The sequence below is a fragment of the Pinus tabuliformis genome, chromosome Q (genome assembly GCF_031772625.1).
Source record: "Pinus tabuliformis cultivar Carrire ecotype Pingquan chromosome Q, CPIR1, whole genome shotgun sequence".
Taxonomy (NCBI): domain Eukaryota; kingdom Viridiplantae; phylum Streptophyta; class Pinopsida; order Pinales; family Pinaceae; genus Pinus; species Pinus tabuliformis.
This window is the reverse complement of record NC_142296.1, coordinates 362,038,283-362,055,822: the sequence shown is the minus strand read 5'-3', so window position 1 is coordinate 362,055,822 and position 17,540 is coordinate 362,038,283. Positions and strand designations below refer to the sequence as shown.

General features: G+C 36.2%; 1 protein-coding gene across 4 annotated transcripts in view; it reads right to left on the bottom strand.

The window, feature by feature from the left end:
* Positions 1-1,308: 1,308 nt before the first annotated feature.
* The window catches only part of LOC149219666 (putative casein kinase II subunit beta-4), a 101,570-nt gene continuing 85,338 nt past the window's right edge, over positions 1,309-17,540 (bottom strand). For all 4 annotated transcript variants that reach the window (XM_089384435.1, XM_089384438.1, XM_089384436.1 and 1 more), the window contains 3 exons: positions 2,534-2,643; positions 2,232-2,397; positions 1,309-1,929 (listed from right to left, as the gene is read on the bottom strand). In XM_089384435.1, the coding sequence (XP_089240561.1) occupies positions 1,793-1,929; positions 2,232-2,397; positions 2,534-2,643 (413 nt within the window). In that variant the 3' untranslated portion in view covers positions 1,309-1,792. The remainder of the gene's footprint in view (positions 1,930-2,231; positions 2,398-2,533; positions 2,644-17,540) is intronic.

Here is a 17,540-nt window from a genome sequence, read left to right as displayed (position 1 = left end):
ATATTGACATATCTATTTTTTTTTTTAACATGGAAAATTAATCCATATACAAAATTTAAGCTCTAAAATATTTTGATAAATTTAGAATAAAACACTTTATTCTATAAAATTTGAACAAATTACTTTTCAAAATACCATGGAAATTGACATATCTATTTTTTTTTTAAACATGAAAAATTAATCCACATGCAAAATTTAAGCTCTAAAATATTTCTTTATCAAGATCATACTAATCAATTTGTGGCAACATGACAAATTGGATAAACCATAACTACAATAAATGGCAAATGCAAAAATCCTAATAAAAGCCACAAATAGGTCTCCATGACCTCCATTTTCTAACTCTAACTCAACCAACAAATCATCCCTTGAAATGTCCCTGCATCCAGCAATCAATAATGCACAGCATAGACAGCACCGACAGTAATCGCAACAATGTGTTGGCTACAAATTCTGGGGAGATAAAACCAAAAATCTTTGATAATATGTCCGTTAGTTGCTCAAGTTTTAATTTGCTTAATAATTAAATTGTCTAAAGTTTTCAATGCTAGTTTTCCCAAAAAGATTTGCTTAATAATTAAATTGTCTGAAGTTTTCAATGCTAGTTTTCCCAAAAAGAGCTCTACGACGTAACATGAGGAAGGCAATGTCCTTGCGTAATGCTGACATAACATGGGGCAGTCAACCCAATATAATATTTTTTTTTTTTAATAAAAACTCAATATGGATGAGAAGTGTAACATCTGTGCTTATAAATCAATTTTTGAAAGCAAAAAATAAAATTAAACTACCAAAAAAAATGTAATGTAAAAAATTAAATTTAAGATAAGAATATCAAGAATTAAGTAATCTACAGTGGACTGAATTAAGTAATCTACAGTGGACTTAACAATTAAGAACATTTGTTTCTTCCTCAGATTTGTATCCAAATCAGGGTAAGGTATATAGACTGCCATCAATTTGGTGTTTAGCTAAGCTATTACCTTAAATTATATTATTATTATTATTTACATGCGCACCAACATAAATTCACAACTCTATTGCATTTTAATCTACCTCTCGGTGCTTAATAGATTCATAGTTAAAATAGATCTAAACGGTTCTGGTTACAAATAAAGTTCCATTAAATCATGATTTGATTAGCTATTAAATTAGTACATCGTTAAGTAACCATTTAGTGTGACACTGAGTGTTTTCACAACCCTTCATTATAGGATAATGAGCCCTAATTGTTACTCTTCTATTTCCCACGAAGTTGCAATGTAATCAGAAAAAGTGTGCTAAGAAACGTAAATATAAACACTGGAATAAAAGAAATAAAAAGGACACAACCCAAGATTCGCCTTACAGCAATAAATGATGTAATAATGCTTCCTTGGATGGTGATAAATAAACAGAGCGAAAATAACTGCAAAAGAAGAATACTTGAGATACAAGCCCGCCTGAATGAGAAAATTAAAGCATTTCAAGAACAGAACTAAGTAGCGACCAAAAGCAGAGGATTCCCATCACCTTCATTGTCAATAAACCAAGATCCTGGAAAAGGACTTGTTAACGAGAAAAGAATAGTTATTTGTAATCTTAAATGCAAGTAACAGAAACGGGCAATGGTCGGTTCCCTTTCTGAATTTCAAAATGGCCATTATGACAAGGAACCAAACACATACAGTTGTCCCAAACATGTAAAATCTCAAAAAATAAAAATAATGTTAACTAGGAGACCACGTCATCCTGAATGAAGTGATGCAGAAAAGACTGAACTTTATCCCTTTTTGATATCAAGTGAATTGGTTCACCTTGCACTCTTGTGGATTTTAAAACCATATATTTTAGGAACATAGCTCTGTATAGGCTTCGCAGGTTTGATGTATGGGTATGTCATCAAAAAAAGGTGTGGAAACGTAGTTCCAAAAAATGCTCCATCAATATCTGCATAAAATTTAGGAACCTCGACAAGAAAAAAACTCGTCCAATAAAGTGAGAACCATAAAGCAAGTAAATTATCCTTGTAAACACCAGAATCCATCTCCAAACACATACAGCACAAACATTCATACAGACCAATTCGCACAATAAATATAAGCATGCACACACACGTCCCTTCACAGAGGAAAGAAAGAAGAATGCACTTATTTAAATTTTATACTAAGTAACAAATACCAGAAAATATTTAGCCAAAGTAACAACAAATAAAAATAAGTTCAGCAAAGAGATCGCCAATTGAAGGATACTGCCTTGATATTTAGACCTGGGGTAGTACACATCTTCACACTTCGGGCAGTAAACCTTAACGGTACTTGTGCGGGGAATATCTGAGTGACCAACTGGGAGACATGGCTGACCTGAGCAGTAAACTCTGGGGCACCTTCCAAAATCTGTATTTTTGTACTTCTCTAGCTGCATCAGTGATTCAGCACCAGTTGATGCACAGCAGGAAGAAGAATCAGAATCTAAATCAAACAAGGATTCCTCTATGTTACAGTACAATCATAACAGGATATGATGCTATCAAATATACACCAATAGCTCTTACCATAGCACTCAGTCCCTTGCTTGTTAAGATGTAACGAACATGAATTAGACCATACAACATCTCTGCAGCAGATTCTACCAGCTCATTTTGTTCCTCAGTTAGAATATCATCTGCAGAAAAACATGAAAAGGTTTCAAGAAAGATATACATTAAGTCGATTGAATACTATACACAGTACTTATCTATAAGTCATGCACATCATCTATGCAGCTGATACAACCAACTCGGTATTTCCCCAAAAGTGCTATTTCTACAATACCTTGCTGGAATACATAGATAGAAATTATAGAATTATATTTTAGATTTGCTGAACGTGTTCCAAAGTTAAAAGAGAGCAACTATCCCTGACTTTCTCTTCAATCTTTAGAGAAGTGTTTCTGCACAATTGAGAATAATTCTTAAATCAATAACGATTATTAAGTGTGTCATTATGACATTGATTGAACTTACAGTCCAGAATGACAGAATGAGCAACCCAAAAGTCAAACATCACCATAATATGGGTGCCCTTCAATATCTAGATCACGCAGAGACAGGTAAGAACCATAGTTGCATAGGTACCACTCCTGGGAGTTGGGGAACCCATACCTAGCATTTCCCCACTCCCAGGAGCTTGGTAGCTGGTATGAAACGCTCCCTTTTTGTTGGAAGCATGGGAACTATTTGGAAGCTTTTTGGGAACTTGCTCTGGCCACTGCCTTTTATTGGGTAGCTATAGAAGGTACTCATTTGTTTAGGAGCTTCCAGAAGCTCCTTGATAGGCAAGGAGCTTCTGTAAGCTCCTGGCCATGTGGGGGCCAAGGGCATAACAAATGTGCCAAAAATCGGATGATCATTGTTTCCCCTGCCAGAAAAACACCAACAACCAACAAATCATCGAATCTAATAATCATGCCATTTTTTTAATTTTCAAGGTTATATAAATCAAGAGTTCATGCCTCTTAGTTCTTTAGATCTGTTCACACTCAAAATATAAGTGGCCAGTGTACTTAAGTGAATAAACATGGATCTTTCTATACCAGTCCTAAGATAATGAATGAGTTTAATTCCTGTCTCAAACGTTTATAGCTAACTTACATTATTCCTATTGATTTGATATAGCAATTCCGAAGCATAAACAACATCAAACTCAAAATACCAGACTTTGAAAGTTTGATGCTAGCTGAAACTTAAAATAATCAAGTTTTTTCACATGAGAAGCAGAGGTTACCATCTAAAATAGTGCAAAAGCATCCTGATACTAATCACAGCTATAACAAAAATGGAGTTGGAACAAGGAATTAGAAAAAGATTGAACTCATGACACTACTGAAGACTTAGGAGACTAATCATTAAGTTATGAAATTAATCAATTATGCTGTATTTCAATTTTTATAAATTTCTTCAATTTTAAATTATTTTAATAAACATTATTGCCACTCCCAACAAGTTGTTTCCTGCAAATTTGGGCAACATTGCTAGCTGCACTGGATACTTGTACCCAATGTACCCGAGCTCTGCAAATATGTGCAACATAGACAATAACCCAAGTCCTATTGCACTGTCTTACTTACTAGCATAGATCCATCTTAATCCTGCATTTATTAAGCACCAAGAGGAATAAAGAAAAAACACAGGTGCAAACCTCTTGGCGATTCAAAGATCCAGGTTTAAGATGAATCTATGCTAGTTGATTTTATTTATTTATTATTTATGTGCTCTCTTTCTTTTCTTTTGACATTAGACACCAGACATCAATTATTTCCTATTTTAGTTTATTAGCATCATACACACGTGACACGTCTCTTCTACACTGGGCTGTTGAGAGCATCTCGTCCCTTAGTACAATCAGTTATCAGTAGTGGGTTATCAACTTTAAATTTATATCCAGTCTTGTTTTCTCTATAGGCAGACTATATTCCACCATCTAATTTTGAACAGCTAGCTGAATATGTTGCTCCTTTGCAGTGTTGCTTAGTGAATTTGTTACCAAAATGGCTTCTAGAAACCTTCAAAAGTAGGGAGAAATTGTTGGTGATAGTAGCATCAGACAAGTGCTTCTGCACAGGTTTAAGTGTTTAAACATGTGGAAGTTGTCCAAAGAACTTTTAACCTTGTCAATTACTTGAATTAAATAATTATAGAAGTACTTGGTTTTCATATGAAAAAGTGAGTTAATCTAATGAAATGCAAGTTATTTTCATTAGTGAATTAGATGAATTTCAACCGTTTATCTCAAATGAAGTTGAGATCAAATCTCAGCCATCAATGACATTGAAGATTAGGGTTGTGGATTCAATGAATAACTCCAACTTAAAAATAGAAGACCAGGCTAAGAGAAAAGACACATCAATTGAACACAACACAGTGAGATTGGAGCATAAAAGCTTAGTAAAAGAAGAAAAAGAAGCTTCTTGGGAGACACAAGCGTTTTGTTAACAGCACCCATCGTTACGTATGCTTTGAGGACAAAACATTCTTTTGAGGGGGCATGATCTTTGATCGTGCCCCTTACCCTGAAAATGGAGTTAATTAAGTTAGTAGGATAATTTTATAGGCCAAGAGCCATTACATGAGAGGGCATGATCTTTGATCATGCCCCTTAGTCTAAAAATGGAGTTAATTAAGTTAGTAGAATAATTTTACACATAATATTGCCTCCCTCTCAAAAGAATGCTTTGTCCTCAAAGCATATGTAATGATGGGTTTTGTTGACGAAACACTTTTGTCTCCCAAGAAGCTTCTTCTGGTAGGTTCTTCCACTTGATAAGGTACTCTTTAACTACTCGAGATCATAATTTCCTTTCCTTAGTCATCTAAAATCAAAAGCGTTGTCTGTGCTGATTAGTGTTTGCCTAATGCTTTTTTAAGACAAGATACATGGAAAACATTGTGAACTCGATTATTATCCGGAAGGCTTAAGTTGTATGCTACTTCACTGATCTTTTTGTTAATCTAATATGGTCCATAGAACTTTGGCGCCAATTTGTTTTTTCCTTTTTGCTTTAAGGATAATTGCTTGTAAGGCTGAAGTTTAACAAATGCCCATTCTCCAACTTCAAATTATCTTTTTGTTCTATGTCGGTCGGTCGGTTTGTTGCTTCATGCAATTTCTTGCAATACTTATATTTTTTTTCATGTTTGAAAGACTTTTTGGGTTTCAACTTTCTTCTAACTGATCCTTAACTTTTCGAACTTTTGTCTTGGAAATGGCCAAGTCCTTCCATTTAGGAGGTTCATATCCTCCATACAAAGCTTGAAATGGGGTCATTTTTGCAGAAGTGTGATAAGCTGAATTGTACCACCATTCAGGGAGATGTAACCATTGAGCCCATTTACTTTGTTTGTTTGTTGCATAACAACGAAGATAAGCTTCTAAGCACTTATTGACAGTTTTTGTTTGACCATATGTTTGAGGATGATATGCAGAACTCATATTGAGGTATGTTCTGATATGTTTGAACAGCTCCTTCCAAAAATTCCCTTTAGATTTGGCGTCTCTATCACTAACAAGGACTTTGGGAAATCCATGTAATTTGTAGATATTCTTGCAAAATATATCAACGACCTCTTTTGCTGAATCTGATTTCTTCATTCCAATGAAGTGCGGATACTTGGTGAGTCTGTCAACTACTACAAGAATTTTGTCCTTTCCATTAGACACGGGTAATCCTTCGATAAATTCCATTGATATTTCCTCCCATTTCTGATTTGGAATGTTTAAGGGATGGAGCAATCTGAGTGTCCTAATGTTCTCATTTTTATTTCTCTGGCATTTATCACATTCTGCTACATATTTTTGAATATCATTATTCATTCCCTTTCAGAAAAAAGATTGGTGTGCATTATAGTAGGTTTTAAAGAACCCTACATGTCCAGATGATAGTAAGTCATGGGATTCTTTGAGAACTTTGGCTTTAAATTTAGAATTTGGACTTAGGTAAATTCTCCCCTTGTACCACAGAATATCGTTTTTCCATTCAAATCTTGAATTTTGAGGAGGGTTATTGATTATAGCACTTGTTTCTGGATCTTTTGCATACTCACTTCGAATTTCATTAAGCCATTTTGGGATAGCAACTAAAATTGCAAGTAATGATGATTCTTCATCTTTCCTAGACAAAGCATCAGCTACTACATTGTCCTTCCCTTTCTTATGTAATATATCCATGTCGAAGGCAACAATTTTTTCGATCCACTTTTGTTGTTCTATAGATAGCGTTTTCTACTGGAGGAGGTGCTGAAGACTATTATGGTTTGTTCGTATTAAGAACTTACTTCCCAAGAGATATTGTCTCCACTTGGCTAATGCGTGCATAATGGCGAGAATTTCCTTGTTATATGTAGACTTGAGACATTCTTTCTTGTTGAGCTTCCTGCTTTCAAACGCGATTGGGTGACCATCTTGCATTAATACTGCTCCAATGCCAAAACCTAAAGCGTCACATTCAATTACAAACAATTTTGAAAAGTCTGGAGTTGGCAATACAAGTGCATTAGACATAATTTTCTTCAAACCTTCAAAACACTTTTATGCTTCATCATCCCATCAAAATGAGTTCTTCTTTAAAAGGTTCATTAAGGGTGCGGTTACATGGGCATAGTTTTTAATAAACCTTCGATAGTACCCAGTCAACCCTAAGAATCCTCTTAACTTGGAGATGTTAACTGGTTTAGGCCATTCTTTTATAGCCTTGATCTTATTAGGATCTACTTTTACTCCTTCCTTGGATATTATGTGTCTGAGGTACTCTACTTCTTCTTTTCCGAAGGTACACTTGGACATCTTTGCATAGAACTGATGTTCTTCTAATATGGTGAGAACTTGCTCCAGATGTTGTAGATGTTCTTTCCACGTTTTACTATAGATTAGAATATCGTCAAAGAACACTAACACAAACTTCCTTAGATACGGACAAAATACCTCATTCATGGTGGCTTGGAAGGTTGTCGGAGCATTAGTTAATCCGAAGGGAATTACCTTAAATTCATAATGACCTTCATGTGTTCGAAAAGCAGTCTTCACTATGTCCTCTAGCCTTATTTTGATTTGGTAGTATCCCGATCTCAAGTCTAATTTTGAAAAGTATTGGGCTCCATGAAGTTCATCTAGCATTTCATCTATAAAGGGGATCGGAAACTTATTCTTAATCGTTACCTTGTTCAACCCTCAATAATCCACATAATGTAAAGGATCCATCCTTCTTTCGAACAAGAACCATTGGAGCAGCGTATGGGCTTCTACTCTTTGTGATGATTCCACACCTTAAAAGATCTTGGACTAATCATTCGATTTCAGTTTTTTGGTGGTGTGGATACCTATACGCTTGATGTTGACAAGGTTTGACACGAATTTGACTTTGATTATGTGCTTGATTTATCTTTAGGCGGCATCTTCATGGGAAGATCTTGGAACACCTTTTTGTGTTTTTAGATCAGTTTTTGAACTTCAGGTGGTAGTCCTTGAACTACGGGTGCTTCTTCGCTAACCAATCTTGAAGCCAACATCTCCATCTGATGACATTGTATTACATATGTTGGTGGTCCCTTCCGAATCATTTTCATCATCTGGGATGAAGATACAATTTGATTCTCAAGGGGATGGAACCCATATAACTTGTATTTTTTCCCTTCCCATTTAAATTTTATAAATTGCTTTTGATGGTTGGCAGAGTAAGTGCCTAGGATTTGTAGCCATTAGATACATAGGACCACATCCACTCCTAATGGTACAGTGTAGAACAGATATTCTAGATTATAGTCTTGAATCTGTAATTTAACTTGACAGCATTTCCCTACTTCAATTTTCTTACTGTCAACTACCATAAATTTCATGTTGGGCATGGGAAATGCGAAAATGTTGAGTCTTTTCACCATAAGTTGAGTCCAAAAAGTTGTGGGTGCTACCGGTATCGATTAGAACCATTATGTTGCTCTCTTTGATATCTCCTTTTAACTTTAATGTCTAGGGTTGTGATATACTTGTCATGGTCGATAATGACACTTGCGAAATATTCTCGTTATCTGGTTCTAGATAAAATTGTGTAGAACCTTCAATTTCTTCTATGTCTGATAATTCATTATAATCATTGGTTGCTTCACATGTATACAGGTTCTTGGTTTCTTTTCCCTTAGCACATCTATGTTTAGGGTCCCATTTTTTGCCACAACGTTTGCACTTACCTTCTTTCATTCTTTGCATTTCCAAATTAGTTTTTCTCCTTCACGAAGATGTGGTGGAACATATTTTGTATTATCCATGTTCGCAGTTTGGGGAAATCTTCGTCTCGAATATACTCTTTCAACTTTTGGCCACTGCATCTTTTCGTGCTTCTTTTCAACAGCTTTTGCTTTCTGTCTTGCTTCTTCTATAGAAGTGATGTCATGAAGCTCAAGCTCAGCTTGGAGATGGGGTTTAAGTCCCGTGATGTATGATTGAATGAGACGAGTTTCTGATAATCCAGGTACTCGTGTAGCTAAAGTTTCCCATTCTCGAGTGTATTCGTCCACATCTCCTTTTTGTTGCAGTCTAGTGAGTGCTGAGAAGAACTCTTCTTCCTTGACACCTTGGAACCTCTTAAAGAATGCATTTTTGAATTTCTTCCAACTGATAGCAAGTGTCGTCTTCTTCCACCACATATACCAATTATATGCTTCGCCTTCCATTTGCATGGATGCATGCCTAATCTTTTCATCATCATTGTCAATACCGTAAATCTCGAAGTATTCTTCTGCTTTATTGAACCATGCAACACTACATTTCTCGTTACCGTCAAATTTGGAGAGCTCAAGTTTTGCTCTTTGTTGATATGTAGTAACTAGTGGAGTGAAGAAGGGGTATTGATTCGAGAACTGCATATTTGAGTATTGATTCCAGAGCTGCATATTTTGAAAATTCGTGTTACTATTTTGTTGATTGGGTATGGAAGATGTTTTTGGAGACTCAGGGGTTTGACGTGAGTCGAATGAGTTTAATGTATCCGAAGAATTTGGATGTTGAGTAGCTTCATTATTCTGGGGTATTTGATCAAGTGTAGTCTTCAACTTGTCACAAATACAGGTCAACGTCACCATTGCTTGGTCATGAGCTATTGAAGTTGCATTATGATTTCGATCCACCTTATTTGAAAGGATTGCATGATCTTTTTTAAGTTCGTTCTGATTTTGCTCAAGCTGATTTTCTATTCTCTTTGTTGTATTATGGAGCTCCTCGATTATTTTAGCATGTTCGGTGACCTTAGTCTCAAGATCTATCAATTTTTTATTAAAATCAGCCAACGACATTGATGAAGACATTGAACGGGTATGTGGCGGTGTATATTTATCCAACTTACCCTTCCTTCTTTAACTTTGGACCTTTTTTTCCTAAATATATAAGTTATTTATTTATTTTAATATAACTCTGTACTTTTAATATAAAACCTTTTTTTAATTATATAATTATATTTTTAAATTATATAATTATATTAATTATCACTACATAACTCCTACGAATGGATCATGAACTATATATTTAATATAACTACCAAATCGGTTACGACGAGTCACGATGGAACTCGATTAGGCAACAAAATCAACGGTTATAGCGGTTGTCAGATTGAGTGTGACGGTCAGGCGTGATTCGATGTAGTTACGGAGGCAAACAAGTGACGAGTCACGGAAGCGGAGACGGTCCAGATACAAGGTTATGGTCGGGCATGGAACAATGGCACAGCGGCGGAAGACGTTGAGACGACGAAAAGCAATTTCGGATGGGAGAATATGGTGGATGGTAAACCAGCAGAACACGACGTCAACAAGAACAACACGGTTGCAGGCCGAGGAAGGCAGCGATGAGATTGTGGCGGTTTCAAGAACTTTAGAGAAACAAAGGATGAGGAATTCAGGACGAAGGACAAGAAGCGTTTAGATCCAATATGGAATAAGACATTGAATGGATAACAGGTACAGACAAGGTCGGTGGTGGGTTGTCGAATTGGTGGAAGCAAGGTGAAAAACCCTGAACAGTGCAGTGGTGAGTTGAGGGCCATTCAGCTATAATACCAAATGGAGCATAAAATCTCAGTAAAAGACAGAAACATATATGTATTTTATTAATAAACTGAATGATGATTACAATGAATGAGGGCTCTGGCTTAAACATAGCCCAAGAGACATTACATGAGGGGGGCACGAGCCATTACATGAGGGGGCACAACCAAAGATCGTGCCCCTTAGTCTAAAAATGGAGTTAATTAAATTAGTAGAATAATTTTATACATAACAGAGATAGTGAGATTTCAGTGGTTGAGTGGAGAAAGACATTCATACAAGTGTGCAGATTCCAGAGGAAGAGAGCAAGGGGCAGCAAGGGAGAAGGATCCAGCAGCCAGCAAGATCAAAGGACAGGTTTTAAGGGTTTTTATCAACAGGAAAATTTCCAGGTTTTTGCTGTTTGAAACTTTCATCAGGGGGCATACAGGGAAAGCCCATATATACCGAGGATATTATTAAACGAAACACCAGATTAGAAGGGCAGAAAATTATGTGTGCATGTGTGAGATTGGCTCTATTTTGCTTCAACTGTTCAATATTTTGTTTAACTGTTAAAAATTCCAGCAGTGCTTTTATTCAGTAAATATGCGATTAATAAATTTACAGCAAAGAATTTACAAGAGAATAAATGGCTAGTAGTTGGGGTTAGTAAAATTAATTAGAGCTTATGCTCTGAGAGAAAGGATAATTTTTGAGTTTTGCATAGGATAAGCTAGCAATGGAAGTGGAGGTTATTCTTCAGAGAGAGAGAGAGGGAGGTCATATCAATCAACAGCATGACAAAAAAATTTACGGATGTTTTAAAGGACCAAAACACAGATCCACATAGATTTACAGCAGACCAATCATATTTGCAAAAAGATCTTAACAGATCTATAAACCAACAACATTTTTATTCTTGTACGTGCTAGGAGGACTTAGCACACGACAAATTCATCAGATCTAAGAATGGCAACTCCTAGTCTTGGATTTTAAGACCGGTTGGATGAAGCATCTAACTTCCTATCCTGGAAGGCAAGGGTGACCTTGCTTTTAAAGAAGCATGACCTTTGGGAGATTACAGAAAAAGTTGTTTCCATACCAACAAATGCAATGTTCAAGGTGGCTCGTTAAAAGGACATAAGAGCCTAGAGAGTGATCATGAATGCCATAAAGGAGCATTTCATTCTGCACTTGGCAAAGAAGCAGTTGGCCAAAGAGATGTTTAAGGCTCTGGTGGGGACATGTTCCAAAGTGATAACATGAATGGGAAGATGATCTTGAAGAGCAAATGTTATATAAAAATTAGTTAGTTAATTGTAATTATTAGTTTATTAGGCAAAGGGCCACCAAGAGGCACCCAAGGTTGTATTTAATCCAGGGCCTCTCACTCTGTAATAAATCATCCTTCAATCATTAATAATAAATATATATATTCTGTTAAATATTGAGTCTTTGTGCTCCATCTGGTATCGGAGCGGGTTCATTCCTTCGCCCAGGGTCATCAAGATCGTGTTAATCGGTTCCGTGAAGTTGTCTTCTGGTTTTCCACTACACAGATCATCGGTACCTCAGTCGCTGATGAACTTGCCTACCCCCGATAAAATCGTCGTCCCTCTCCATTGTGCCCCTGCCCTCGATTTCCATCATCGTGCTTCCCCGACGGTGCCTCCCCGTCCATGCTCCCTCTCGTTGTCCTCCTCTCCATTGGCTTACATCCATGACCACCGTCTGTCCCTTTCCACTGGACCCACCACTATCAATATGTTCCACCTTGATTGTCTACCATTCCCCACCTCGTCAACTCTGTCGTCGATCCCTCGTGTCACCCTATCTGTTTTCAATTCGTTGTCTACCCACTCTCATCCACGCCGACAACATCCATTGTGAATTCACCGACATCACCATTAACCATTGAGTTATTGATTCAACGCATTAATTCAAAGTTACATTTATAATCATATTCATTAATATAAAAGTGATTATAAATTAAAGTCAAATTTATTTATATTAATTATAAATAAAGTGATTTAAAAAAAATATATAATATAAATTAAAGACACATTTATTTATATTAATTATAAAGAAAATGATTTAAAATATATATATATATATTATTATTAGAGTCAAGTTACATTGGATAAGTATACTCCGCCACATACCAGATCAATGGTTGCATCAATGTCAATGGTCAATTTCAATAAAAAATTGATAGATCTTGAGGCTAAGGTGACTAGACATGGTGCAACAATCGAAGCGCTCCAAGACAACGAAGAGAATAGAGAGTAAGCTCGAGGAGAATAAGAATGAAATAAAAAAGGAGCAGACAGACCTTTCAGTTAAGATGGATCAAGCTATCATGATGTTGGGTTGTATTTGTACTAGCCTAAAAATTACACACGATCAAATACCCCAGAATAATAAGGCTACTCAGCATCTCAATTCTCGAGATTCGTCAAGATCATCAAACGGACATGAGAAACCCGAGTCTCTGAAGACATCTTCCACGCTTAATCAAAGAAATAGTAACACCTAGGTTGCACGAAACGGGGAAACGGGTACGAGTTTCCGAAACGGGAACCGATACGAAACGCGACCTCCCCAAATTTTGGAAACGGGGAAACGCGAATATATATATATTAGGACATTTAAGAAATATGTGCAATCATAAAGCATATATGATACATTCTAATTAATTACATTATGATAAAATTGTCAATTGTCAATGCATAAACTATAAGTCTCTAAATTTACATCACATTTACTCATGAATGATCACATAATGAAAATAGAAATATCCAAAATCAACCACGATAAATTTCTAATTTCTTGTCTCATGCTTGATTGGGAGTCTCCTCCTACATAGTCGAACGACCTTAGTGCTCTTGATTAAATACAAGTTTCATACCCTAGTACCCTACATGCTCTTCATTATTGGGAGTCTCCCCTGCATAGAGGGCTTGGTTCTCTTGATTAAATACAAGTTCCATACCCTAGTACATGATAAAATCCAATGGAAACATTGCAATCCCCCAAATCCTGAAATCCTGAAAAACAGATAAGTCTGCTGGATTTTGAGTGAGATCTAAAATTCTACTTTCTCCATATGAAATCCAATGAGGGCGAAACCACTCTCAAACATCCTGAGTCATTTCATGGTAATGTTAAAAATTTAAGTAAAAGGATGAAAATGAAAAATGAAGGAGAATATCACTTTTATTTTAAGAATTAAACATTACCATGAACTGCATATGCCTCAAACATCCGATGAACTGCATATCAACACTAGGGCAAAAGTTCACTTTTATAACTTTAGACAGGCATCTAGAAGCAACTAGAAGTCACTAGGATAACCTAAAAATAAATTAGAAAACAAATTAAAAAGATAAATAAATAAATATTTATTAAAAAAAAACACAAGTAAAAAGCTGAAACGTGAGTCCCTGAAACGCGTTTCAAGCCGTACTGACCACGTTTCAGTTTCGTGAAATGTGGCAGTACCACACGTGTTTCAGTGTTTCGTACTCGTTTCCGTATGGAAACGCCCCCTTACCCTATGTTTCCTGCAACATAGAGTAACACAAATTTTCAAAATAAGCAACTCAGAAATCCCTACACCAATATGTCATTTTCAAATCAATACCCTTTTTTTGCTCCGCCAATAGCGACATATCAACGTAGAGCAAAAATCGAGTTACCCAAATTCAACAGTAACGAAAAATGTAGTGTTGCTTGGCTCAATAAAGAAGAAGAATATTTCGAGATTTACGATATTGACAGTGACGACAAAAAGATCAGGCATGCTTCCATGAAAATGGAAGGCGAGGCACATAATTGGTATATATGGTGGAAGAAGACGACACTTGTTATCAATTGATGGAAATTTAAAGATGCGTTCTTTAAAAGGTTCCAAGGTGTAAAGGAAGAAGAGTTCTTCTCAACACTCACCAACTTACGACAAAAAGGAGATGTGGATGAATACACTCGAGAATGGGAGTCTAGCAACACGAGTACCTGGACTGTCAGAAACTCGTCTCATTCAATCGTACACCTCGGGACTTAAACCCCATCTTCAAGCAAAACTTGAGCTTCATGACATTACGTCGATAGAAGTAGCAAGACAAAAATCAAAAGTTGCTGAAAAGAAATTTGACACGACGTTGTGGTCAAAGGCTGAAATAGTATACACGAGATGAAGATTTCCCCAGTCTGTGAACACCGAATACGGATAACACAAACTATGTTCATCACATTTTCATGAGGAGAAAAAACTAACATGGAAATGCAAAGGATGAAAGAGGGCAAATGCAAACGTTGTCGCGTGAAAAGGGACCCTAAACATAGGTGTGCTAAAGGAAAAGAGACCAAAAACCTGTACAAATATGAAGCAACTAATAATTCAAACAGTGATGAATCAGACATTGAAGAAATCGAAGACTCCCCAGAACCCTCTCCAAAACTAGATGACGAGAGCATTCCACAAGTATCATTATCGGCCATGACAGGTATATCACAGCCCCAGAGATTAAAATTAAAAGGACATAGCAAGAAGAACAATGTAATGGTTCTCATCAATACCGGCAGCACCCATAATTTTTTGGACTCAACCATGGTTAAGAGACTCAACATTTTCACATTTCCCATGCCCAACATGAAGGTTATGGTAGTCGGGAGTAAGAAAATTGAAAAAGTAGGGAAATGCCATAAATTCATATTGTAGATTCAAGACTTTAATTTAGAATCTTCGTTCTACACGGTACCATTAGGAGTGGATGTGGTCTTAGGTATCCAATGGTTACAAACCCTCAGTACTTACTCTACCAACCATCAAAAGCAGTTTATAAAAATTAAATGGGAAGGGCAGAAATACAAATTATATGGGTTCCAAGCACCTGAGAATCAAATTGTGTCATCATCCCAAATGATGAAAATGATTTGAAGAGGAGCACCAAACTATGTAGTACAATATCACCAATTAGAAATGTTAACTTCAAAATTGATCAGCGAAGAAGCACCAGAAGTACAAGAGCTAATTCAAAAGCACGAAAAAATATTCCAAGACCTGCCCATGAAAATGTCTCCTAATAGAGAAATCGAGCATACAATAGAAGTCAAAGCAGGATCAAACCCCATCAACATCAAACCATATCGATACCCACATCGTCAAAAAACGGAAATTGAGAAATTGATCCAAGATCTTTTAAAGTGTGGCATCATCTCAAAAAGTAAAAGTTTGTACGTTGCTCCAATTGTATTGGTGTTGAAGAAAGATGGATCGTTTAGGTTATGCATCGATTATCGAGAACTAAACAAAATAACACTTAAAAACAAGTTTCCAATTCCCTTTATCGATGAAATGTTGGATGAACTATATGGTGCTAAATATTTCTCAAAATTGGACTTAAGGTCAAGGTATTATCAAATCAAAATAAGGTTGGAAAACATACCAAAAACTACGTTCCGAACACATGAAGGTCACTACGAATTTAAAGTAATGCCTTTTGGGTTAACCAATGCACCAACAACATTCCAAGCTACTATGAACGAGTTGTTCCGTCCATATCTAAGGAAGTTCATGTTAGTGTTCTTTGATGACATTTTAATTTACAGTGAAAATTGGAAGGGGCACCTACAACATTTGGAGAAAGTTCTTACACTATTGGAAGAGCACCAGTTCTATGCCAAGAAGTCCAAATGCACCTTTGGGAAGGAAGTAGAATATCTTGGACACATAATATCCCATGAAGAGTAAAAGTGAATCATAATAAAATCAAAGCTATAAGGGAATGGACCAAACCAGTTAATATATCCAAGCTAAGAGGGTTCTTAGGATTGACTGGATATTATCAAAGATTTATTAAAAACTATGCACATATAACCGCACCCCTAACAAACCTTTTAAAGAATAACTCATTTCAATGGAATGAAGAAGAAGGAAATTGTTTTGAAGAATTGAAGGAAGTTATGTCTAATGTCCCAGTATTGGCTACTCTAGATTTCTCTAAACCATTTATCATTGAGTGTGATGCTTCAGGTTTCGGTATAGGAGCAGTGTTAATGCAAGATGGGCATCCAGTAGCTTTTGAGAGAAGGAAACTCAATAAACGAGAACGTCTTAAATCTACATACAACAAAGAAATTATTGCTATTATGCACACACTAGCCAAGTGGGCAATATCTTTTGGGAAGTAAGTTTTCCATACGAACATACCATAACAGTCTCGAGTACCTCCTCCAACAAAAAACAATTTTCAAAGAACAACAAACGTGGATTGAAAAAATTGTTGCCTTTGACATGGAAATATTACACAAAAGGGGAAAGGACAATATAGTGGTAGATGCCCTGTCTAGGAAAGACGAAGAACCGACACTACTTGCAATGTCAATTGTTGTTCTCGAGTGGCTTAATGAGATTCGAAGTGAATATGCAAAGGATCCAAAAACAAGCGCTATAATCAATAACCTTCCGCATAACTCAAAATGAGAATGGAAGAACGACATTCTATGGTACAAGGGAAGAATCTATCTAAATTCAAACTCCAAGTTCAAAACCAAGATCCTCAAGGAGTCACATGATTCACTGTCAGTCGCACATGTAGATTCTTTAAAACTTACTATAATGCACGCCAGTCATTCTTTTGGAAGGGAATGAGTCATGATATTCAGGGATATGTAGCAGAATACGATAAATGTCAACGGAATAAAAGTGAAAATATTAACACTCGGACTACTTCATCCCTTAAACATTCGAATCAGAAATGGGAAGAAATATCAATGGAATTTATTGAAGGTTTACCTGTATCTGATGGTAAGGATAAGATTCTTGTAGTAGTCGACAAAATCACCAAGTATGCTCACTTTATTGCAGTGAAGAAATCAACTCAGCAAAACAAATCGTTGAGATATTTTGCAAAAATATTTACAAATTACGCGGCTTTCCAAAGGTCATTGTGAGCGATAGATATGCCAAATTTAAGGGTAATTTTTGGAAGGAATTATTCAGTCATATAGGAAC